This window comes from Atractosteus spatula, chromosome 2, assembly GCF_055471065.1.
Source record: "Atractosteus spatula isolate fAtrSpa1 chromosome 2, fAtrSpa1.hap1, whole genome shotgun sequence".
NCBI classification, from domain to species: Eukaryota; Metazoa; Chordata; class Actinopteri; order Semionotiformes; family Lepisosteidae; genus Atractosteus; species Atractosteus spatula.
The window spans coordinates 46,785,165-46,810,827 of NC_142707.1; the positions used below are offsets into that span (position 1 = coordinate 46,785,165).

General features: G+C 37.5%; 2 protein-coding genes across 9 annotated transcripts; one reads left to right on the forward strand and one right to left on the reverse strand.

The window, feature by feature from the left end:
* The first annotated feature begins 437 nt into the window (after positions 1–437).
* Positions 438–21,863, forward strand: zup1 (zinc finger containing ubiquitin peptidase 1). Of its 8 annotated transcripts, none has more exons than XM_088905694.1 (14): positions 438–495; positions 6,279–6,858; positions 7,510–7,608; positions 8,856–8,935; positions 10,433–10,559; positions 11,130–11,243; positions 11,361–11,470; positions 13,331–13,499; positions 14,232–14,420; positions 15,360–15,525; positions 15,705–15,868; positions 16,293–16,513; positions 16,770–16,866; positions 18,062–21,863. In XM_088905694.1, exons 2-13 carry the CDS (start codon positions 6,300–6,302, stop codon positions 16,815–16,817), a joined length of 2,046 nt encoding a protein of 681 aa, XP_088761820.1. In that variant the 5' UTR covers positions 438–495; positions 6,279–6,299; the 3' UTR covers positions 16,818–16,866; positions 18,062–21,863. The 8 variants fall into 8 exon arrangements, with proteins under 8 accessions (XP_088761820.1, XP_088761829.1, XP_088761793.1 ...); XM_088905703.1 differs by having other exon boundaries at positions 18,065–18,134; XM_088905727.1 differs by having other exon boundaries at positions 449–545; positions 10,436–10,559.
* LOC148839760 (amine sulfotransferase-like) lies at positions 17,223–25,348 on the reverse strand. Its single transcript, XM_088905738.1, has 7 exons — positions 25,327–25,348; positions 24,894–25,048; positions 24,266–24,471; positions 20,878–21,004; positions 20,104–20,198; positions 19,725–19,905; positions 17,223–18,125 (listed from the first exon to the last, which is right to left on the reverse strand). Exons 1-7 carry the CDS (start codon positions 25,344–25,346, stop codon positions 18,007–18,009), a joined length of 903 nt encoding a protein of 300 aa, XP_088761864.1. The 5' UTR covers positions 25,347–25,348; the 3' UTR covers positions 17,223–18,006.
* Between the last annotated feature and the right edge of the window lie 315 nt (positions 25,349–25,663).

Sequence of the window (25,663 nt, forward strand, 5' to 3'; positions counted from 1 at the left end):
GTAAAAGCATCTCCGTGCGTTACGGATACTTCAATGCGCTGCTAGACTGAGATTTTGAAATAGTATGAAAGAAGTATGAGGTATAGACTCGTTGGGTTAGGATGCCTCAGTCTTCAGCATTAGACACAGGGACATTGAGTCGCCAGAGTCCCGTCCTGACCACACAGGAGGTAGACGGAGTACATTAGCACTTATTCCCAACACAGGGAATACTCTCGGAGCTCGGTTTACTCATAATATAAAAGGGTAAGCATGCTACAGAGCGTGTTTTGTACGAACAGTGCACAGAGAGGGTTAATGTGTCTATTTCTTCCCAAGCGTCGAGATACCGCATTACGTCACCCCCCCTTTCTCAAATGGCCTCGGACAATGACGTGACGTATTTGCACTCAATTGGCTCGCGGCCTTGCCCGGGCGGGTGGAATTCACGTGCGGAAGAGAGAAGTCGGTAGAATGGAAAATGAAAACGCAAGCGCCTGTGTTGTTGCCGCAATGGTGAGTGTACAGCGGCGGCGATCAAAGCGGTAGAAATACAAGAAAGAAGGGTGAGGAAGCGAGGCAAATTAAAGCGCACCTTTCTTGCCCTGTTTTTATCCGTTTTCAGAGCTTTCGGTATCTTTAAAGAGGATTTTAAGTTGTTATGCTTGTCTATCTTTCCGGATAAAAGCGCGAAATAGTGTTAACTATTTATAGGCTGGGCAAACGTTCCGAGGTCAAATTCTTCCAGCACGGGGGTACATTTAAAGCGGAGACGACGGCACCGAAATTTTTTGGCGCGCCTTCTCTTTAAAGCCCTGGCCAAATATGAAGACAGTACGTACAGTTATAATTCAAACGGAATTAAAAACTACACATCCCAGTTACCATGGTGGTGCTTGTGATCATTGCGTTTAACCAATGAAACAGGGCGAAAAATCAGTCACATGACTTTGGGGCAGAGTTTCGAAAGCTTAACCTATCAGCAACAAAGCGAAATTTACACGATAGGCTACCTCAAACTGTCAGTTACACGACTGTGTATGTCGCTTAAGCCACTCCTATTTGGCATTTTAGTTATGGAGGCGAGAAGACGCCCCCCCCCCCCCCCACCCCTCTGGGTCCGTGATTTGTCGCCATCTTTAACTGTTCCGTGTCCGAGCCGTAGTAGCTACGCGTACGAAATAAAGTTCATCCCAGCTATAAAACATATATATTTTTGTGGTAAGAGGGAGCAAAACATCAGTATTTACTGCTATTAATTACTGTACGATTTATAGTTGAAATCTGAGCCTAAATATAAAGTTAAAATCTCGACAAAGCAATGTAGGAAATACAGAGAAAATAAATCCTTTCTGACATCTAAAATCAGTTTCGATCAAGGTCTCTAAAACGAACAAGAAAAAGAGGATTTTCGGAGGGCAATTACGCTGTGTTTATATAGAATAAGTGATTTATGAACAATCTAATTTCTTGTTCGTTTAAAACTGAAATGTCAGCTGCAAAAGATCGCACCAGAAACGGCACTCTCTCTGCCTGTCATAGACGTTCAGGAAAGGCTGAATGAAGTCATGTCAAGTACAATAATTCGGTGATCAATAATAACAGTTGTAGGACAAGAAACAAAAGATAGTGAAAACTTAAGCTTTTTAAGGCTAAAACTCAAATTCATTCTACAAATTAAGGCAAATGAAAATTCAGGACGTTAAAGTGCTAGAGGTGTAAAAACTACAAAAATGCACATGAGCAAAAAGTTTTAGAAATGGAGGAGATGTTGCTTTGAAATAAGCAAACAGAAAAAAAGCCATGACTATAGTGCAGAAGAGGGATGCAGGAACACTTGCTTAGATATACAAAAAAATCACAAAAAGGTGTATGTTACAAAAGAACATGCAAACATGTTCATCATGTACATGAACATGTACATCAATTTCCCTTCGCGATCAATAGTTTTATCTATAAACATGAAACAGAGTGAGGAATCAGAAAATTAGCATGCATAAAAAACAGCAATTCTGTCAGTGAGCCCTAAATGAATTAATAGCAACCATGGTTTCATGGAGGGCTTCTCAGATAGTTGGGCATTCAGGTAGATTGCCAGGTGAAAGGATTTGTAAACATATTTTGTTAAAGCAAGTCAGTTTTTTTCCACAACACATAAAATAAATTTTTCCAAGAAAGTTTAGCCTTTGTCACTAATGAAACCACTAAATAAAGACATAAATATAGAAATCTTAAGATTTTTTTTATTCAATGTTGGTAGCAGGATGAACTGTCAGGTTGAGCTAAGTGTATGTTTTGTCGCAGAGTTGCTGCAAGATGTTAACAGTGAAAAAAGGTATTTAGAAATGAGTTATTTCAAGAAGAAAATTTTCAGAATAATTGCAAATCTAGCAGGATAGAGAAAGCACAGAAAACAGGCAGTTAGATTGATCAGATTAGTATGAAAAGTCATTTAGCAAAGGGAATGAGAAGAGTGACAAACTAGTATACTTTAGATCTTTTTTTCTGAACCAGGGAAAATCTGATCATGTTTCTCTATAACAATAATAAAAAACTTTATTTTATATACCACCTTTAAAAGTGGCATCTCAAAGCAATACAGTAGATGTAAAAACAGATAAAAGGACCACAGATTACAAAGTAAAGGGTACGTGACTGATATCACTGGGAATACAAATTGAGAGCTCTGGGGTGCAGCTAGAGAAGACCCTGTCACCCACAGAATGTAGATGTTCTTGAGGACAGCTAGAAGACCAGAGTCAGACGGACAAAGGTGGGGAGTAGACAGATAATAAGCCATATACTGTAAGTACTGAATGAGGATGAGGATTTTGAAGTTGACTCGAAACCTGATAGGTAACCAGTGCAAGGACTTGAAAACAGGTGTAATGCATCCCTGATAGGATTCTCGCTGTCATATTCTGAACATATTGAAGATTGCTCAGTGTGGATTTAATTTCCCCAGTGAACAGGATGTGCATTTATTAATTCTAGAAAAAAAGCCTTTCTTGATTTCTCTAGTTCTTAGTTTCTCTAGTTCCCTTTAAAATAAACTATTATTCCACAATGCAGAGTATTACATGGCCAGTATTTACACATGATATTTGTGATTTAAAGAAATTAACACAAGCAGCTTTTGGAGATTTAAGTGTTGGCTGAGTTATTGCAGGATAAAAGACTAGAGATGTTGGCAAGAAGAAGATAGTTTGGGGAAAGCTGAGGAATACACTTATAACAAGAACACTTCCTAATGGGGTTAGGCATACTTTTGATGAAGATGATGAAGTTAACAGACTATATGTTTACATAGATACTGAAATAAGGATTGTATTTTAGATTATGTGTAGTTGCTGGCATTGAACTGTGTGTTGGATGCACATGAATTGAAGTAATGGGCAAACATAGCTGATGCGGATCCACAGAGCCAGCATATTAAGATGTTTATAATTAGAGGCAATTTGTTTAAATAACTAGGTATGGATACTGATGTGCAAGAGAGGTGGAAAGGCTGTTTCCTTAAGCTTCCTTATGTTTTGGAGTGCGAGAGGGAGTCATATCACACATATGGAGAAAACCCATGTAACCCAGAGAGAACATGCAAACCCCACACACACAGGATGGCAGGAATTGAACCTAGGACCCCAGTGCTGCAAGATAGCAATGCTAACCACTTCGCCACCATTATAAATGGATGGATATCTTAGTTATCTTTCTAGTTCACAGGTTTGCATGCATAATTTAATTTTGAAAGCCACTGAGACATCAGGCACTACTGTTGTATTTATGAAAAAGAAACAAAACAAAAAGCATACTAACAACTGTGCCATCCTACTCCTTAGTTAATACATTTTATTATTCATAAACAGTTAACATTGTTAGCAAAATATTTTGAATTATATTTAACCCTATTTTTTCTTTAGTTTCGTATTTAACTTATTATATGATAGTCAGATTTAATGTATATTTGAACAATGAAAATATATTTTTACAAGATGCGGGGGAAAGTGCAATAACTTATTACAGTGCTAAATTTAATATTATTGATTGCTAATAGTTTATGCTAACACCTAACTTTCTTAATTAGATGTATTTAAAACAGTGAACTAAGTGTAACATACCATTCAGATATACAATCGAGAATAGTTTTGTGGTGTTTGTATGGATGAAACGTTTCTAAAATGTGTAACAAAATTAAAGACGATTAAAATCTGTAATCTTTCCACTTGTAATGTCATTAGACAGAACAACAAGTTTCTGCTTTGTCTAAGGATGGTATCAAAAAATAGTCTAAGTGGTGAGAAAGTTGTGCTTAATGATAATTAAGGGACTTAAAAGTAAAAAGAGATGGTTCATATTGCTTGATTATTTTAAAAACTAAGTTATAAGTGCAGACGCGATTGGTGCCATAAGCGCTCCAGGCAGTAGAACGTTCGTTCTGTACTGCTGAGCTCCGCGCCTCCTCCCTCTCTCGGTGCCGCGCCCCTCTCTGACGGAGCGCAGTGGGCGGTACGCTGTTTTCAGAGCCTCTGATTGGGAAAAAAAGACCTGCTGATCAGTTTCACACACCAGGAAGAGAAAAGAATGGGATTTTTTCTCTTCGAAACGTGTGTTGTCTTTATGAAATTCGTGTATTTTAAACATTTAATTAAGAAGTAAAAACCTTACAGCGTACACAAAGATTCTGAGCTGATCACGAGGAAGAAAAATCACCCATTTTTCGCGCATAAAAAGTGGTTTTTAACTCTCGAAACCCGTTTTTATAGGTTTTAAAGTCGTGCGATGTCTAAGTTAAGCAGGAACACATCATTATATCTCATTTTTTATTTCTTTTTAAAAAAAATAAAAATCGTTTGCCCAGCCTACTATTTATATTCTTTTTATCTTTGTTATGCATTGTTATTCCCGGTTAGCTCTTGGCCTTGTGTTCTTCGGGATTGTTGTCATGCACGCCGCGGTGTCTTAGGTAGTTATTTGTTTTGATTCATCTTAAAGAGATTTCTTTAAAAAACATCATATTTTCAGTGTACAGTACTGTATGTTGTGGTGTTCCGGTACAGGAGCAAATTTGTTTTGATTTACGTTTAATGAAACTTTGTATTCTTTAATTCATAGTTACTGATAAGTATTTATTTCGGATTACATGTGTCAATGTTTTTTAACTGAAACGTATACAATTCATGTAACAGCATAACCCTCAATTAGTTTTTGGATTAGGACTGAAATATACACTGTGTACTTACGTAAACGACCATGAAACCTCACAGTCTCTGGTCCAACTGCACCTTGAGTCTCGTACGTATTTTGTATTTTGCATATGTAATCCATTTCTTAATTTCATAAATCCTTTCCTGTTAAACGCCTTTTGTCAAGCATCTGTAACTTACTTTGGATAAAAGTCTGAAAATAATATTGCTTTTGGGAATAGTATTATTAAGATACAGACTCCAGCTCATGTCAATTCATGATGCATTTCCACTGGTGTCCTCTGCTGTGTGTTTTTATTCGAAAGACGCCCATTAGGTTAACTTTAGTCTCAGTGCCTTTGAGGATTTTGAATGTTTGCAAGAAGTCCCTTCATGGTCTTCTGTACAGAAGAACAGCAACAAAAAAAGTTAAGCTCTTTAAACCTGTCAGTGCAGATCAGATCATTACTTCAACCCAGGAATCTATTAAGTTTAACTTCTCTGGAGAGATTCCAATGTAGCAATATCCTTTTTGTTATTTGGTTATCAAAGCTGTACACTTAATGTAAATGACATCTTTTGCTTTGTACCATTTTAAGGTTCTGTAACATCTCTTAGTATGATTTCTAAGCTGGAATTATTTAACATTTTACTGCCCTTTTAGAGCTTTTTACAGTGTCAAGAATATGTAAATGATGTCCATACAAACACCTAGGCCTACAGAAAGTCTTGTTTTATGCTGCACAAATGGCAATTAATTTTGAACTAACCTTTTCTACGTATTGTGTCCTTTCCACAGATTTTGTACTACTTGTAAATTATGCCAGAACTGTGGTATACTGTATATCTTACAGTGTTTAAAACCAACCAAAATTACCCACCATGGTATAATGTTATTAAAGTTTAAAATACTGTCATCTTTCAATCTTTATTTTCTTTTTGTTCTGTACAGTCAGGCATTGTGTAATAATGCACAACACTTATGTTGTTTGCTTTTTATTAACATATTGATAGTTTTTGTAAATTATTTTTGTTATTAGAGGTTGGTGCTCAGATGTTCGTCATTGTGTACCTCTGTAGCAATATCTGATCACGCAGCTTTATTTTTGATTTCAGATATAATTGAAGGCTGACATCATGTTTGCTTGTGAAATCTGTGGTGAAGAGGGGCTATCCGAAGCTGACATGAAGACTCACCTCCTCCTCAGCCATTTGGAAAATGAAATTAGGTGCCCAATCTGCTGTCTGTCAGGTGTGACCTACGATGAACTGCTATTTCATATTGATGTAGCCCACTCGGAGAATAACACTGAGCTATCAGAGACCTCCACTCGGAAAGAGGTTAAATCAGGTTCGGCTATAGAGGTGGTCGAAACATCCACCACTGGCCACACGGACAACACCATGGAAGTATCCGATCCTGAAGGTCCCCAGAACTCAAAGCATGTAGTTGGTATGTCTCAAGATGCTGCACACGTGCCGGAGGATTCTCTTGCATGGAAGGAAAATGGATTAAAAATACAAGATCAAGGAGAATCCACAAAAATCCTCCAAACGCCGAGAGAAACTGGGACGGCTGCTTCAGAAAGAGCTGTGAGTCGCGCAGCGTGTACATCCGAACGGGAGCATGTGGCGAAGGAATGCTCAGGACCACAAGTAAAGGCAAAACAAAAACGCATTCATTCACCAAAGAAGGGTAGGTATTGTATAGCGGCATTGTAATAACGCTTGTCTCTCATGTAGTGCCTTTCCTAACCATGTGTATCTGGCGGTTTCCTTATGGATCAAAGAAGGAAAAATAAGCGTAAAACTAAAAAAAAAACTGCAAGTTATTTATTAACAGCTAGGCCTTGCATAAATAAGAAGAGTGCCATAAATAATAATATTTCTGTCATTATTCTAGATTTGAAGTTCCCAGCAGGCACCAGGTCTGTCACTGTATGTGTTTGTTACTCTACTGCAAACACTTGTCATCTGGATTGCATTTCCTGGAATTAGGAGTGAACAGAGTTATGTTCAGTGTGAAGCAGAATGCATTTAGGGATATTTAACAGAGTTCTTCCCATTCAGTGCTTTTTGTGGAGTTTTGATCCAGTACTTTAAACCTGTAACACAATAGAACAGTATTGACAGTATTGTTCACTTTGGTGTCTCTGAACTTCAAAGCTGTAATAGGTTCTTAACGTGGAATCTTCTTCATGTTTGTGACTGAATAAATGCAAGAAGTTGGTCTTTCTGTTTCCCTTTTTGCAGACAGTTTGCATTAGCAGCTAGACATGTTGTCTATTTTGCTCAAAACTATATGTCCTTTGTATTTTCATCCTTTGTTTTTCTTATTGTTACAAAGAGAGGATGTACCCATGTCCAATGTGTTCCCTTGTCTGCGCTGATTGCTACATTCTGCAGGAGCACGTTGAGCTCCACCTTCAAGAACAACACACTGAAGGTATAGTTAGCACAACCATAATTGTAAGATACTGTATTAGTATGTCGTCTATAGAACATTAAACAAACAGTGTACTGGCCATGGAAAGCCAGGTGATGATTCACTTTTTTATTAGGCAACTGCTACTTTTCCCCTTCAGGGTTCTCAGATCCTGTGTGTTCCTTAAAATGTCAGTTTTGTTTGACTAGTATGTAACTCCCAGTCTTAAATTTAGTCTTTTTTGTAGTTTGCAACTCTTTCCTCTTTTGCCCCGATTATCCATTGTGTTTCTGGCATGCAGGTCAGTTTAACAGTACATTATAAGAAATTATTGGCATTCTTTTATTTTCTTTTATTATTATTATTATTATATTATAATAATAATTATTATAATAATTATAATAATAATTATAATTATTATTATTTTTTATAGTTTTATAAATAATTTAATATTCATCCACTGATCTGTACAGCTGACTCCACTGGGTTATTACTGGAATGATAGAATAGTTACCTGAATTTTTACATCTGTAAAACGTTTTAGAACATAATACTCACAAAGAAGAGGAAGCCATTTGTCCATTAGTTTAATTAGTTTTTAGTAGATCTTAGCCAGAAGTTTCTCAGAAAATGCAATGGCTTGGTAGCTTTTTCCACGCTCCCACAATCCTCTGTGTAGAGATGTTCCTCCTGTTCTTAGTTTTAAATGAGCTTCCCATCGGTTTCCACTCGTGTCCTGATGTTTGTGTTTCACTGCTCTTTCTGAAGTCCATTGGGCTGTCTTTCTCAGTGTGAGTGAATACACTCTGTTCTTCTCTGAACATAAGAATGGTTACACATTAGAGTAGGACATTCAGCTCATTTTGCATGATTAATAGTAATTTATTGATCCAGGGATCTCGTTCAGCTGTTTCTTGAAGGAGCCCTTTCTTAAGATATCGTCTTCCAGATTCCAGAGCAGCAAAATGTTTTGCATGTTGGTGACCAACATTGAACACAGTACTTTGAAAGAGGCTTTAATTGTTAATTGCACAATTATAACATAACATCCCTTTATGTGCATTTTACACTTTTAGCCTATCATTGTTTGCATTTTGTATTGCTTTCCTACATTTGCCTAAAAGGTAAAAATGTTGTCAGAAACACCCCAATCTTTTTTTCATCAGTTTTCATTCATTTCAGGTAGCTTCTTCAAGCTTCAAACTGTATATTCTCTCACAATAAAATAAAAGGCGATATCAGCATTATGTTTTTCTTTACTTTTCCAGAAGGACCGTGCTTTACATCTAAAAGCATTTTAAGAGAAAAAGTAAAGAAAGAGGATAGAGAAGGACCAACCAATCATTTGGTAAGGCAAGTTGAAAAAAAATAGATAATGAGTTAATGAGATGTTTTTAAAATATGTTTTCATATATTTTGATCCTCACAACAGAATCCCCCTAACTTTTTACTTCGTTATTAAAAAAATGTGTCATTTTTTATTTGTTTTCCTTTAAGTTCTTGTTTTAGTAGATGTACTTGATAACCTTTTGAACCTTTTTAATCCACAATCATAGTTAATTTTGATAGTGGAAGCATGTTAAACTTATTTTTTTCTCCTTCGTTTCCTGTGTCAAGCTCTGCGCCAGATAGCAATTTTGCGAATCCAAACAAAACATGTAAGCTGGCTTGGGTTTATTATTATAAGTAGTAAAAGTTTCTGAGTGTCTTTTGGTTTGATTTAAAGCACCTTCCATATTGTCGCATTTTTAGAATCACAAAATTGTTTACTTTTTTAAATTTAATATTGTCTTCAAAACCTGAACACTCACACTAAGGACTTCTAAAGGTAAGATAAGTTACTGTAACTATCCACAAAAACTAAATAAGAAAATCTGTAATATGTTGATTGTTTAATTATTAGGACTCGTCAACTTTGCACACTGATGTGTCAGACCACATTGAGACCAGACATTTTGAAGAAAAGAATCACAGAATGATTTGCCATATGGTTTCAGTATCACCTAGATGCTTTGTTGCAAACTCCATGTTGGATATGAAATATTTTTTTCTGATCCATACATACTCCTTTGTGGAGTGAGCACAACATTGTTGATTTTGTTGGACATTGTCTCCCATGTCAGTCACGGACTCCATAATTCTTTCAAAGTCAGCATTTACCTCACAGTGGCATCTCTAACCAGGTTTCTTCCTTGCCCAGCTGCTCGGTTTGGTGGTACAGCCTGATCTAGGCAGTGTCTGTCCCTCCAAACAGGTTATGTTCTGCTTCACCATTCTCAGAGATATTAAGGTTTTTTAAAATGTTTTTGTATCTTTTTCTGATCTCTGCCTTTAGACAGCTTCATTCCTGAATTTTTTTGCAAGCTCCGTGATTGAATCTCGGCATGTCCCTGACAGAGGGACCTTACAGAGGTGTATATATAGTTTTTCTGAAATACTGTGAACAACTATTGGACACAGACAGAGGTCACTGATCTAGTTGTGTGACTCATGAAGGTATTTTTATGCCCCTAAATTAATTTAGGTTTGCCACTACTTGTCCCTTTGCAGCCGACGCATGTTGCTGCAGCCAGCCACCTAAACTAAAATGAAAAGTGCGCAAGGGTTTGAATATTTATTTGAAAAGCACTGTAATGTCCTGTCTCATGCTAAATAGTGCACAATTTAGTTTTTTTAGTTTTGAAGATCTGTCAATGTGTTCCCTTCTCTAAGAAACAAAACGTAAAACAAGTTGGAAAAGCCCTGCAAATCAAGTAAAAAAAAAAAAAAAGCTTTTTTGGAATTGCCAGTGGTGTTTTAGATCAGCGTGAGTTTCAACAGAGCTACATTTTATTTTATATGTAAGCAGGCAGTGAAAATGGGAGAAGAAAGCATTGCTCTCCAGGATCCTGATGGAGACGAGGAACCAGTTGAGCTCTCAGGAGCATACTGCTCAGCCAGTGACTCAGCGAATGCAAAATATACAGCTTCAAGTATGTATGGGCATTCCTGTAGTGTACTGTAAGTGTGATGGAAGCTCAGTATGCAACTGCCCTCTTAGTATTACTGTGTACATTCCTGGCAGAATAGGTTTAAAGAATAGCCATTTGAACAAAAGGACCTTAACATTCCACTGGTTCATTTTTTCTGTTTTTTAAAATGTTAAATATGCTGATGAATTTCATGGGACAGAACTGTGGGTGAGACTCAAAAAAGCAGTGGACAACAAAATATAAATAAAAAAATATCAAATATGGTAGACTTTCACTCTTGGTTGAAAGTGGTTCTTTGTAAGGCCTAAACTATTTTAAAAATGTAGAAGGGATTTAGGTACTGTATAAATCAGTCCTGAAATAACACATGCTTCCATTTGCATAGTAGCTGCAGTGAATACAAATTTAGTGGTTTGTTGTGTTGTTGCTTGTTAGTCCATTTAATTATTCACGTTAACATAAAGTAAAATGTAACATTTATACTTTGAGTGTTATTTACTGTATAACTTCATATCTTCTGTGCACTAAAGTTATGTATTGATTAACAGATATGCATGTTTTTATTTCTAGATAGTCAAGCAGGAAAACTGTACCAGTGTCCTTTTTGTTCCTTGATCTTCAGAAATACCATCATCCTGCAGGAACATGTCGACCTCCATCTTGTGGAAAACAGCATGGTTGCAGGTACAGCGTGCTTTCAGGATGAAAAACTAATAGCTGAGCTTTTGGGAATGCAAGCTCTTAAGACAGTAGTCATTAAAATTCTCCAGCTCTTATGTATTTTATTTAACTTTCTTTTAGAGAATGCCCCTTCCGATCTGGGTTTGGCCATGAAGCTACAAGAGGAAGAGGAAATACAAAGAAAAAAAGAAGAGGCACAGCGAGAAGCTGAGGAATTCAAGAAACTGCAGGTTATTGTGTTTTAATCTGAAACATAGCATTGCATGGGAGCGCATGCTCTTGTCATTAAAAAATGAAGAGTGAGACTTCAGTCATTCAGTTGTTGTAAGTGCTTTAAAGTTATTTTCATGAATGTTAACTCATGTTAAACTCATATATTGTCGCATATAAAAGTTCATAGACGCATTGATCATTATATTTAAAACACTTCATATTTAATGCTGTGGCTCTGTTTTTCCTACGACAGTGCCTTGCAAAAGTGTTCAGACCGCTGCAATGTTTTTACAATTTGTTGCTTTAAAGATTGCAGTCATGACACTCTGAAGTAGCAATTAATGTATATTTTTTATGTACCTTACTTACACACCACATTCAAAGAAAAAAAAATGAAATGAGTATTTCAAACCCTATGCTGTGACACGCTCACAGTAAATTTATATTCCCCAACGTATCTTAATGAGCCATATGTTTAGTTTAGTGGCCTGTGTCCAGTTTTAATAATAGCAGTTCACATAATTTCAGAATAAATCTCTGTAAAGTCTCAGTCAGGTAGTGAATTGTAAGCAAACGTTCAACCAGGAAGGCTATACACAGGCACAGATCAGGAGAATTGTACACAATCATTTCAAAGACAATTAATATCTCTTAGAACATCCATTCATTTTCTGACCGCTTCTTCCAGTTCAGGGTTGGGGGGGAGCTAGAGCCTATCCTGGCAAGCAAGGGCACAAGCCAGGGTGTAGCCTGGACGGGAAGCCAGTTCATGGCAGGGCAGACAGACAAACATACACTCCACCAGGGCCAGTTTTCTCAGAAACCAATTAAGCTAACAGTATGTTTTTGTACTGTTGGAGGAAACCAGCGCACGCACAGGAAACCCTTGTGAACATGGGCAGAACATACAAATTCCACACAGATATCACCCCAAGTCCAGAACTGAACCTGAGGCCCCAGTGCTGTGAGGCAGGAAAACTAACCACTGCACCACCATCCTGTCCCTCTTTATGATAAATCCAGTCATTAAGAAATGGAAGGCACCCAGATGCAGCCTAGATTAAGCTGTTATTAAGATGTTCCTCCAATCTGAGCAGCTGGGGATGAAAGAAGCAGTTTAGGTATGTCACTCTGGAGTTAAAGATTACATGATAGAGTTACAGATTTCAGTTGCAGAGATGGGAAACTTATATAAGTTTTGTCAAGACTGATGAGAATATAGACTGAGCAAAGTGCTGGCAAAGCTTGGAGGAAAACCTGCTTCAGACCTAAAACTAGAATAAAAATGCACATTTCAGCAAAACAATCGCAAGCACAAGGCCTGTCATGCTTACACTGGAATGGCTTAAGAATAAGAAGGGGAATGTCCTTGAGTCCCAGTCAAAGTCATAACTTGCATCTGTTTGAGATTCTATGGAAAAACCTGAAAACTGCTGTCTATAAGCAGTCCCCAGCAACGTGAGAGAGTCTGAGCGAATCTGCCAAAAATAATCAACAAAAAAGTCAGCAGGTGGTAAAGACTTACCCATAAAGACCTGAGGCCGTTATTGCTACCAAAGGTGCTTCTACCAAATATTGCATCGATAGGTCTGAAAGCTTATGTAATCAACAAATTCTGGATTTTTTTCTTTAGTTTTTGCTGGTATTTACTACAACATATCTTACCCTTAGTCTTCAGTTTTCAGAGTGAGTATTCAGGTTTTGAATAAAATGTTGTTAAAAAAACTCTGCATTATTTTATAGGATCACAAAATGGGACATCGTACAAAGGTTGTGAATACTTTTGCAAGCTCCCTACTTTAATATTCAAATGAACCAAAATTCATTTTCTGTAGATGTATACAATTAATAACCATTTGCTCCTTTTTCTGTGACAGGCGCAGTTTGGTTTAGATGGCAGTGGTGGATATAAGAAGCAGCACGTTCGGAACATGGAGAGGGCTGTGTCCCGTGGCCAGATGACAGCTGTTGAGTTCCACAGGAGGAAAGCAGAAATGATGAAATCCTTAGCTTCTGGGATAGATGATGGGAAAACAAGGACATCAGGTTTGTAATATTTACAGTACTTTACCTACTTAAATGACGGTTTTGCAGTACAGCCTTTATATTGCAAAATTGTTGAACTGCAACCTAGTTATTACATTAAATATTGATTTAGATATTTTTTTCCCTCAATTTCAGAAATGTAGGATAAATGTCTTTGTACAGGTACAAAATATGTGTGGATGTCTTCAATAAGAAAATTGCATTTGTAGTTCACAAGGAAATAAGCATTGCTAGTGACTTGTAAAATTGTGAAATTTCCAGAATCTATGTCTTTTAATTATAGAAGCACTAATGAAACAAGTCCATTATAATGCAGTATTTAGGAATTAAGTGCACTCTACTTTCTTATACTTTTTAACAAGTATTCAAAAATAGTTCCCTCTTCACAATGGTCCCCAAGTCATGAAGAGTTCATCCAAGTTCTATAAGGACGTAGTCCACTGCAGGGTCCTGGTGAGCCTAGCCTGGCAGGCTGTGGGCACCAGCCAGGATCAACCCTGGACAGGATGCCAGTCCAGCACCACACAGTGAACAGAATCATTTGAACTTCTAAAACTGAAATAAGTCCCATTCTTGAGAACAAGTCATAGAATATATATATATTAAGGTAAGGATTCATTGTGTGCATATTATTGGATTCATGGTTTATCAATTATTAATAGGCATTTATGTATTTGGTTCTGGGATATATGATGCCAGGGTTCAGTGAAATGTTATTTTTTTATGTTGTAGGTGTAATTGGAGCATTATATGAATACTATCAGAGAGAAGGAAGAGACACTGCACATGTGTGGCTTTGTGCTGAAACAGATCATTACCACTCTTCTGCTGGAGATAAGGGCTGGGGATGTGGCTACAGGAATTTCCAGATGCTTTTGTCCTGTCTTCTGAAGATGGATCTGTACAAGGACTGCTTCAAATGTAATCTGCATCTCATTCTGTGCGCTGTATCAATTTCAGATGTTTGTTACATTTGTGTCTGATCTACTAACTTCAAAAGAAACTATTTCTAGGATACATCTTGTGTCTGCAGTTCCAAAGTGGCAGTATTTTCCCACAGATTACTAACAGGTTGCCCTTAGTTTCTTATTTCAGGGATTCCCAGTCCAGGTCCTAGAGGTTCACACACCTGCTGGCTTTTATTCCATTCATTTAAAAATGATTTAATAATACTTTAAACTATATTTAACTCTTTAATGTTAGGGGGTGCCTTTTAACAACTGTATTTTATTTATAAAATACAATACAATCCCAAACTTCTGAATAAAAAAAACTTGCAAGTGTTCAATTAAAAAAACTTATAGTTCAACTAAGGCTTCAGTTAGGTAATTATGTTCTTCAGGAATGAAAACCAGCAGTTGTGTATTTAATAAAAACAGTACTTAAGTAACAACATTGTAAGAATCGTCTGAGCATCATGATGAAGATGAAAGAACTTTTCCAAAAAAGTTTGGAAGCAAAATGCTAAGAAGCACTGTATTTATAGAGTGTATACAGGAGAAATACAGACTGTGCAGGGTCTCACTCATAGTGCCTGACTAACCAGTTGCTTTTAAAAAATTAGTTGTTTCTCTTTAGGAAATGTTTGGGCTTTTCTCGCATATGAAATCTTCAATCTCCGCGCTTCACAATGCTTAATTATCTCAAAAAACAGAAAATTGAACCACACTTTGAGCCATTAAACCTGAACAGGACATGGGTGGATAACTGATTAGTTATTCAGTATTTTCAACATTATTTCAACAATAACGATATCTTTTATCAGTTTCTTGAGAAATGTTGTGAATCGATTTCTACCACCAAAGCTGAAAACGGGACTCGGTGACATGTGCTGGTTTTATTTCTTTCTTTGTTCCGGAGGCGGGGCAGTCCCGTGTATTCCAAGAGTGCAGGCGATGATTGAAGACGCTTGGAGAGAAGGTGCTGATCCCCAGGGAGCCTACCACTTCAACCACAAGCTGCAGGGCTCGCGCGCCTGGATAGGAGCCACCGAAATCTATTCTGTGCTGACATCTCTCAGGGTGAAGTGAGTGGCTCTTTACGAGACGGGCGAGGTGCAACAGCAAGTGCACACTATGCACTATAGCAAGAGCAAGGACCAGTAACTAACAAAGGCTGTGCCAGTTAAAACAGAGCAGTACTAACAGGAGTAATGGGCACATGTTTAAAACGATAAGAGGGATCTCTTTTGATTTCTTTCAACAGGTGTCGCATTGTTGACTTCCACCGGCCTTCAGGCCCCTCTGACACCCATCCCAGGCTCTTTGAGTGGGTCAGGAGCTACTATTCTGTGGCCACAAGCAGAGCAGCAAGACTTCCTCCCAGGGTTGTCCAGACCACAAGGCCTCCAGTATACCTGCAGCACCAAGGTAAATGTGCACTTGTAAGTGAAGGTGTGCACATCCTTTGAAAATATGAGTAAACTCAGTTCTTGAGGAAAAATGCCTGTTTTCCGAAGGAAAGAAACTTTTGCTTGCAGATCTATATGAGGTTCATAAACCTAACATCATTAACAAGGAAATAAGGTTAACCAGGATTTTCCTTTAATTCTCTGTACTCTGAATTCAGTTCTCTGTAGTACTTCAGAAAAAGAAATGTGTTACTAGTTAGAGAGTTCATGAATGTTTTAGGGGGACTAGCTACTTGTTTGTGCTCTTATCACCAAACCTGATACAATCTGAACTGTTTACAATATCAAAACATTTGTCTGTTCTTATTGGCTTTTAACAGTTCTCGTTTTCTTTGCTGATCAAAATTTATGTTCAGCTTAAAATTGTTCTTATGTCTCTACAGGTCATAGTCGTTCAATTGTGGGGATTGAAGAGAAGAAGAATGGAAGTCTTTGTCTCCTAATATTTGACCCGGGTTGCCCTTCAGAGGACATGAAGAGGTTTTTGGGAAATGACCTGAGACCTGGCAATCTTAGGCACCTCCGCAGATTCCCCAGTGGATTAAAGCATAAGCAGTACCAGCTGGTGGCAGTAGAGGGAGTGCTTTCCCCAGAAGAGAAACAAGTAACCTTTTTTGTGTCAAATCTACTTTATAACATCCATAAAATATGTATTCATAAAATGTCATTATAATTCAGATTTCCTCAGAACTCCCTGTATAAACCCATTGAGACAGTTATTTTGAAGAATAATGCTTTACGGTAGTATTCAACAATTTTAACTTTGGAAAGGAAAGTGTAAGCAAGTACAGACTATAACTTGGAGTAATTGGTCCACATTACATAATACAAATGCTCTTTGTTCTTGTTTACTACCGCAGGTTCGACTTCAAAGCTCAAGAAACCTATGTGCGGAGAAAATCCCCTGAGTCAAGTTCAGCTTGGTTTACGTCTACAGGAAAAAGTTCAGTTGCTAATGTATGTATAAAGTTATTCATATTGTAGATATGTATTCTTACTTGAAATATTATATACTTTTTAACTTAAAATAAATCTTGGCTTTTTGACTCCATTCCTAGTCTAAAAGTTATATTTCCTCTGAAGAAGAACTGTTTTAAGAAGAATACAGGTATTATTATTCAAATAATTCATTTGTTATTAAATTTATTTAAATATATAAAATTAAGCTAAAAACATGTATTTAATTAGTTAAATTATTTAAATAAATTTAACAGGTTATGTGATTTAATGACTAAAAATTATAGTCTTGAGAAACAGCTGATGCAATAGTTACTGTAAATAATCCTGATTTGGAGTTTTCCAGAACCGGAGATGATGATATCTGGTTTTGATTCAGTTTTACAAGCTAGAAAACCAAGATACTCATGTAGCTCTAATTGTACACTTTATAGAATATTAGAAGGATAAAGCACAAAAACAGCAAATTAATTAACAAGGTAATCAAAGCTTAAATAACTTGGATAGTTGTTCACTAGTTTTATTAATTTAAACTCGGATTAAGGGCTAGATACTGCTGTAAGATCAACAGTGAAAATGATGAAGTGATTTTTATTTGCACGGATCAACCACTGTCGAGATTAATGCTTCCCACAAAGTACATAGTTAATTATACTTATGATTAAGTGAGTAAAGGTGTGCTTACTAGGTGCACTGTACTCAGGGCTTCTAGTTCTCGATTGTTAACAATGTCTACCATGTATATCACTTAGTATTTTTTCCCCATATGGTTTCTGGCATTAAATTAGATTTTTATTTTTCTGTAATTCCCACCTAAGCTTGTGAGTCCTGAACTTTTTTTATATTGTATGGGAACACTTCTGCTAGTGAGGCAGTCAATCAAGCACCAGTGAGCAGCATAATAATGGGACAGTAGCTTATAACCACCACCCAACTGCAAATTCACAATTTTGATTGAGTTACATTGTTTTTTTTTACAAAGTGGGGATTATAAATGTTACAATATGTATGAGTATATTGAGAAGATTACTGAAATTGTGTGAAAGTTTCTGTATGGCAAATACACTTTATATTTCAATACTCTCAATATCTTTCTCTGCAGCAGAAGCAAAAGTAGGTTGAAGTATACAGTATGTGGCTCTATTCACAAAGATCCCAAACGAAATCTAGAGAAACATCTTTCATTTTCTTCCAGTAGAACTCGTCAAACTTCTCATTGTGAGCCACAGTGAATACATTCTTCCAGTCCCCAACTTTTCCTGAAAGGAAATGAAATAACAGGTTTTGCTTTATTACCTGCAGACAGAGCATTAATATTATCACTTAAGCACTGCAAGCGAAAGGAAAGCCAGTACCACCCCGTCTTTTGTTCTGTTCCGCTTGTTTAATCATCATGAATTACTTTTCTTTCATTACAATCTAAACTGTACCTTTAGGAAAATGTATTTTCTTCATTATGAAACATTAGCTGGGTTATAAAGGTAGCTTTTGATTGTTTTATTCGGAGGAACAGGTTTTACACTTCAATACTCATTTGTTCAGAGTGGTATTGAAAATGATCTCTTTATCTTCCACCAGTTAGCAAATATTTGCAGGTTAACAGATCGCACCTTACCATCACTGAATGCAATATCCAACTAACTACCAATACTGGCTTTTCTTCCCACGAAATGAAGTGCTCTTTACAGATACATGAATACGCTCTATACATTTCTAAGTATTGCTGCATTGTAATTTTAACATGAATATTCAGTGCTTAATCAGAATAATAGCATGCAGTAGTACAGTATTATTCATATAGATTTTTGAATAAAATAATGTTTGGGAGAACGTGCCAGACCCAGTCTCATATTGAGCTTTGTGTTAGAATTCAGGCGCAAGTAATTGGCCATTCATTTGTGTGAGAAAAGGGTATTATTATCACGAACAATGGGTTTCCAATGAAATAGGAAAGATTAAAGTGCTTGTTCAAGGAGGATTTTCTGAAAATAATAGCATTATTTTTCATGTATTAGAATTCTTTTCATTACTGGTTAACGGATTGATGAGAGAATATTTTGCAAATCAGCCAAGTCAGGAGATGATACAAAAAGGTTAAATCTGAGGACTGTATTGAGGTAGCTGTGTTTAGATATAGGTGCTGACAACTATGCCATGTCCACAGGTTTCCTGAAAAGCCTAAAGTCATGTAAAAAAAAAAAAAAGCACCAAGTGAGCATATTATAATGAGGGGGGGTTTGAGGTCTACACATCCAGCTGATTTCTAACCACTTTATCCATGTCACAGGAAAGCTGAAGCCTGTCACGGCAAGCAACAGGTGCAAGGTGGGATACACTCTGGATCCATTAAACAGCACCCATAGACACAAAACTACACACACTCACACCAGGGCCAATTTTCCCAGAACCAATTAGGCTACCTATGTTTCCTTGACTTATGGGAGGGCATTAAAGCACCCAGAGGTAACCCAAGCAAAAACAGGGAGAACATAAAAATCCATACAGATAGCACCCAGGATCCAGAATCGAACCCAGGACCCCAGTCCTGTGAGGCAACAATGCTGAACACTGTACCACCATGTCACTCATATCTGCTCGGAGTCCTTTTTATTCAACCTGATGGTAGAAATTGTTTTAACAAGGTTTTACAAATATCACAACAGTTGACCATTTTTCTCAAAGTAATGTACGTCAACATGTATTTGTTTATACCTGTAAAAGATACTGGATGGACCAGTGAGAGTTAGTTTCATCACACACTTTCTTAAATCCATGTTTCACATCCTGACATGTAATAAGAGTACACTTAGCATTGTGCACTCTGCTGTTACCTTAGGTTAAGTATAACAATCAATTACCTTTTCTAAGAAAGGAGCCTTTACTATGATCAAAATGTTCGGAAGAAATTCTCTCTGAATTGGCAGCTGAATTGTTCTTCATGTTCTTGAAAGAGCCATTTTCCACAATCATGTCAAGTGTTTTGTCATCCAGCTTCTTCCCAAGAAAGTGTGAGATTTTGAGTACAGAACTCCGCAAGTCCTACAACAAAGGTTGTAATTTCACATTGTAACTGAAGTACTTTTTTCAGGACTAAAGTAAAAAGTACCATAAAACACAATTATAACTTTTTAAAATACCATTTTTAATCATCATCAAACATCAACAGTTCAATTAAGTTTAATTTCTATTAACTTTTTAAATGTTTTTTTCTAATCTGGAATGCAGCACTGTTCTTACCTTGATCATTTCCTCGTATGTGATGTACAGGAAGTCAAACTCATGTTTATGACTGTACCAGTCTTTAATGTGGTCAAACCAAGAGCTTCCAAAAACTGTATGTATAAAAAAAAGACACAAACATGGATGTCTGGTTCAAAGTGAAATGTAATAAGTAAAATTAGTACATTAATATCACAATGAAAATAATGGAATAAGGGCATCGTTAGTTAGCATTACATAGACATTGATGCACAACATCTTCAGGATTCCACCCAAGCTTCTTATCTGAAACAATTATTAGCCCTGTTAGGCCAATTTTTTTTGTGGCATCTTGCTGTTAATCATTTCAAAGGACATATAAAATTGTGTTATTTGTGAACTTCAAGTATCGGAGTTGTGCACTGTCAGCTCAGGGAACAGATAAAGCAAATTGTTCATCGAGAAGTGTTTCTACACAGTCAGAGAATATGACCCTGATTATAAAATGGAAATGTTATAAATGAGAAAAAAAGCAACTCAGGCTTATCTTGCAAATGTTCTGATCTGTGTTCTAAGTTCAATCCCAAGAGGGTGTTAATTCTTTTTAGTAAACATGATTTGAATGCTGAAACAGTCATATTTTAGAACACTGCTAAAAGTCATATGTAGAATAAATAGAATTAGCAACAGCACACCTGGTAATATGTACTGTACCTGAATAAGAAATAACTTTATTAATAGACATATCATTTAAAATTGTCTCCATTAAGTAAAAAGATAATTTCCTTTTTTATTGTTAACAATAAAGCTTACCATTCCCATGAAGAAACATATTCAAAAAATCATCAAAGCTTTCCTGGTTTTCCAGAAAATTAGAAAAATTATGGAAATGGAAAAATGACACGGCAACATCTTTGGGATTTCTGGCAACATAGATGACCTACAGAAGTGTAGAAAACAGTACACACAATATTTGGCTTTCACAAGTCACAAAGATAAATCCAGTATATCGAATCTTAAAAAAAAGTGAAGGAATTGAAAACAAAATACAGCATTTCAACACCTAGTCTGTCACAAAAAACCCTCAATGGTGATTCCTACCAGAGGTTCCTTAAAATAAAATGAAACAGCTACATTAGAGCACAGTAATCAACACTGCCTCAACAGCACCAGAATGATCTGGGCATCAGAGAGCTACATATAAATGACAATAGGACAGAATCCAATGATGTCGGGGATGGGAATGAAAAGGCTCCTAAAGCATCATGTTAGCTGTAGTCAGACCAGCCAAGCAGATTCATCAAACCTACTTCAAGGGGTCAGGAGTAGAGTTATTGTTTAGTAAGATTTTTAGGTAAAAACAAGGACTATGCTAATTTAGATTAGTACGGGGGGGGAAAAAACAAGATTTGATTTTTGTGGAACACCAAGTGATGAACTCTTGAGAAGGGTCAAGACAGTTACTATGCACGGGAAAGGTTTTCTGTTTGCACCTAAGACAACCGTCTTTCTCCAACTAAAAACTGGTATTTTCACAGCCGTATGTTCAACCAGAGAGTAATAAAATGTTTCAGGATGCCAAATGGCATGTTCCTGTCCTGTTTGTGTTTGAAAGACTTCTGACAGTGTCCTGTGCCTTGCGTGTTCCTTTGATAGGTTAAAGTCTCGCCTACATTTAGCATATAAAAAGGAAAGTAACTTCAGTCAAGCGAGCATATTTACGGAGTGCTAGGGGAAACCCTGACTGCGTGCCGTGCTCCCCTTCAGCGGATTGAATAAAAGATTTCTGTTTGACAATCTCCTAACCTGAGTGAAGACAGTTTTTTTCAACATTTGTTTCCAAAACATCACCATATCTGGGTGCTCTCAAAAATATGAGGAAAGAGGTGCTGTTACAAACATCAGCACGCACCTCAACAATCCCAACACAACCAACAGTTCACTTCAGTTTGTCGTGTTTTGAGTGGTCTGTCCCTAGTCTTTCAGACACCTGCCAGAGTCAGAACTCTCCCATTGTTCTCCTTTTGAACAAGAAAGCAAGTCTTCTTCCTTCTAGGCTGCTCTTCACTTGGCGATACTCACAAAAGTCATTAGATCTTCTAACTTCATTTTCAGTCTTCATTAATCACCAGGAGCTGTAGATGACCATCACAATCCCTAGATCTTGCCAGCTCTTCATGGGCCACTGGACTATTCAACTTGATTAACTTTTGAGTTGCCCTGTTCTTAATCTTAACTTCAATAAACACTTCAAGTTGGATACTCCAGTGCCTGGTTGTGTTAATTCTCAGTCTTCACTAAAATCTCTTTGAAGACTGACTGCAAAAGAAAGGTCTAGAAATTTCATATACACACCCTATTCTAAACAACCTAACACCAGCTATGCCCGTGAATCCTTTTATATACCAAACCAGTATAAAGAACACTTGAGAGACTTTCTTCACTAATCAATTAATACAACACTTGTGGACCTCTACAGAGACAATAGAGGCCTGAACCTGTTACTGTTACGAAGCTTCTTCCAGGACCCTATGCAGACAGCACAATCCGGAAGGGAGTGAACAGACACGGGGAGGAGACGAGGATGTGGGCTGGTCGACGAACAGGGGGGCGTGACGAGTGTGCACTGGTGCTCGGGGGGGCATGGTCCAGGTGAACAGATCCGAAGGAGTCCAGGGGGAAAACCGGGGCGAAGTCCAAAAACCAGGGAATCCAGATGACAACACAACAAAGTTAAAATTCGGAGCGGGATCCACTGAAGGGTCGGGGAGAGAAAAAAGGGTAACGGGACCAGGTGCTCCAAGTCCCGGACTCGGCTGGTTCGGGACGCCGATAGGAGGCCTCTGCCCTCGAGCCGCGGATGTAGGGCAACTTGGTGGTAGGCGGGCCTCTGGGCATCCTTGTCGTCTCCTCCCTGTTGTTCTACTCCACTCATTTCCGGATTATACCGTCTGCATAGGCTCCTGTTCAATGCAATGTTACAGAACCACCTCTAGTAGCATGTCTGCTGAAATTCTTAAGCTAATTACTGCTGGCCTGCTACTAGAGATTGTGTAGGCCTCTATTGTACACCACATTTAGATAAACAACCCAATGAGCTCGATGGCCAGAAAGACTAGCTCAAACTCACCAGTGCCTTAGAGCACAGCAATAGTTTATAAAAGCATTTTTAAGCACCATATAACTGGCTTTTTTGCACATTTTTGTCTTTAATAATAATAATAATAATCTTACTGCCCAACCCATTAAAGAACCGGTGTGTACTCTTCCCAAAAAAACTCTGCAAACAGGGAGTGTTACACTAGGAGACCTCTGAATATATCACAGCAGAAAGCACAATAATCCCTAAACCTATCTTGTCCAGTAAGTGAAACTGCACAAAATTCAGCTTGGTGTGGTTTCTGTCACGCAAGCATTCTTTCCGGACCCTTTGCAGACGACACAATCCGGGAATGAATGAGGAGACACGGGGAAAAAAGCATGCAGGGGTCAGGACTGAAGACAAGGGGCGTGTCCATAGTGTGCTAGTGGTCAGGGGAGGTGTGGCCAAGGCAAACAATCCAGAGAGGAGTCTAAAAAGGGGAATCCACAACGGAGCAAAAGTCCAAAGCCGGGTGGTCCATCCAAAATGAACAGGATAAAAACAGGTACCGGGTCAGGACCCGCACGGGAATGGGAACGGGAACAGGAACAGGAACAAATACAAATACAGGAACTAAAACCTTAATGGAGCCAGGTGCTTCCAGGTCCCGGACTCGGCTGGTACAGCAACCAATGCAGAGCCCAGAACAGACTCAGCGTCTGGCTTTTAAGGGGGAACTGAAAAGGTGTTGGAACAGGGAACACCTTTTCCAGGAGATGAGTAAAAAACAAGGATGAGCTGGAGAGCCCTTAAGAGGAGGGGTTTACGATCGCAACAGTTTCCCTCTGTTGTAGACTATTGTTCCGAGCCTCTTATATTATGAAGCACTATTCCCACAACTCTTTTTATGAAACCCAGTGTTAAAGGTGCATTTTTTCCCCATGTTCACATTCCTTGTCAAAGAATCAGTTTTTATTATTTACTTTCCTGTGATGTCTGGATACTTGAGCTCTTGGATAGATTAGGTTTACGTTCTTACATCTAAGCATTGTCTTTTTTTTGTTTTAAAAAACTTTTTTTAAACAGACATTTCTACAGTTTTTAGATACCTCATCTTACCTTTCCTTTTTCTTTCAGACCCCTGGGGATTAGACTGTAGGGTAGGTGAGACACAAACAAACGTGGGGATGGTTTCTTGCAGTAGTCTTGTTTCTTCATGTGTACTTCAATCCAGGGAACAACCTGAATTGTCATTTTGGCATCTTCTCCCTCTACCTCATTACTATAATACAGTAGAGATAGGAGGTACTGAAACCATGTAGTGCCTGTGTTTGAAACAATTTATAGAGAAATATTCAGGAAACGTTAAACGAACATTCGGAGGAGGTTAAACCCTATAATCTTGTCCACTTCCACCTCAGTGTACAATATAAATATCACTTTTCATTCAGTCAGACAGCCAAGTTAAAAGAATAAAGCAAACTAATTCAAATCACCCCTCTACTCATTTGAACTGCAAATGATTTTGCACAATGACTACATAACATTGCTAAAAAAAACTTTGTTGCATCATACACTAGTACGACTATGTTCAATGCGTTTTTGCTCTGGTACAAAAGTTGTACCATTTGTTAATTTGGAAACAAATTCCCCAAACCTGTTTTTATGCATTTCTCATTTTTGTTTTGTGAATAATGAAAATAATAATCTTTTGTAGTAACAGAGAATTAGTAAACAGTATCTTTACCTGATTTAGGATAAGTCACGACAATAATATCAGTTTCTCGGATATCAAATGTCTCTAGAGAATCCAAATATTTCTGATCATGCACGCCGGAAATAAAATTAAATCCTTGGTATTTAAAAGTCATGGGAGGCTGACAGTCTTTTGTATCTTCCATCCTAGCGAAACAGAAACTCTGTGAAATACATCACATTGAACACTCTGTAACTAATATAACCTCTGTTACAGTATGTTGCTCCTCATGCACGGATGCATATCTTCTTCTACTCACCATTAAAATAATTGAATATTCGTTTACATTCTCTGACATTATGGTAAAAAAAAGAGTAACACTTAATATTTAAGACATTTAACGAAGTTTCCTATTGCTCCAAAATAATTACGGTAGCAATTCCAATGTTATTTTACACTGGAAATTGATATTTTGTTTACTTACCTCACGCAGATCTCACACATTAGAAAAAATATGTTTGAACCTTTTAATCCTTCGTTATTCATCCAAATTTAAATGGAAAGAAAAGGGAGTGATGACGACAGCTGAGCTCAACCAGCCATACAAATCTGTATGAAAGGAGGCCCTTCTCTCTCTCTCATTTTTGCATGAGGTGCCTCTTCATACCTACTGTACTGCTCCGACGAAGAACTTGCTGATCTTGACCAGGAATCTCCGGCTCCTCGCGTGCAGCCTGTTGGTTCCTCATTTTGTAGTTTCTCAAAATTGGACACGAAAGGAAGGGTCTGAATACTTTTCAAAGTTATACTGAATTAAGTTT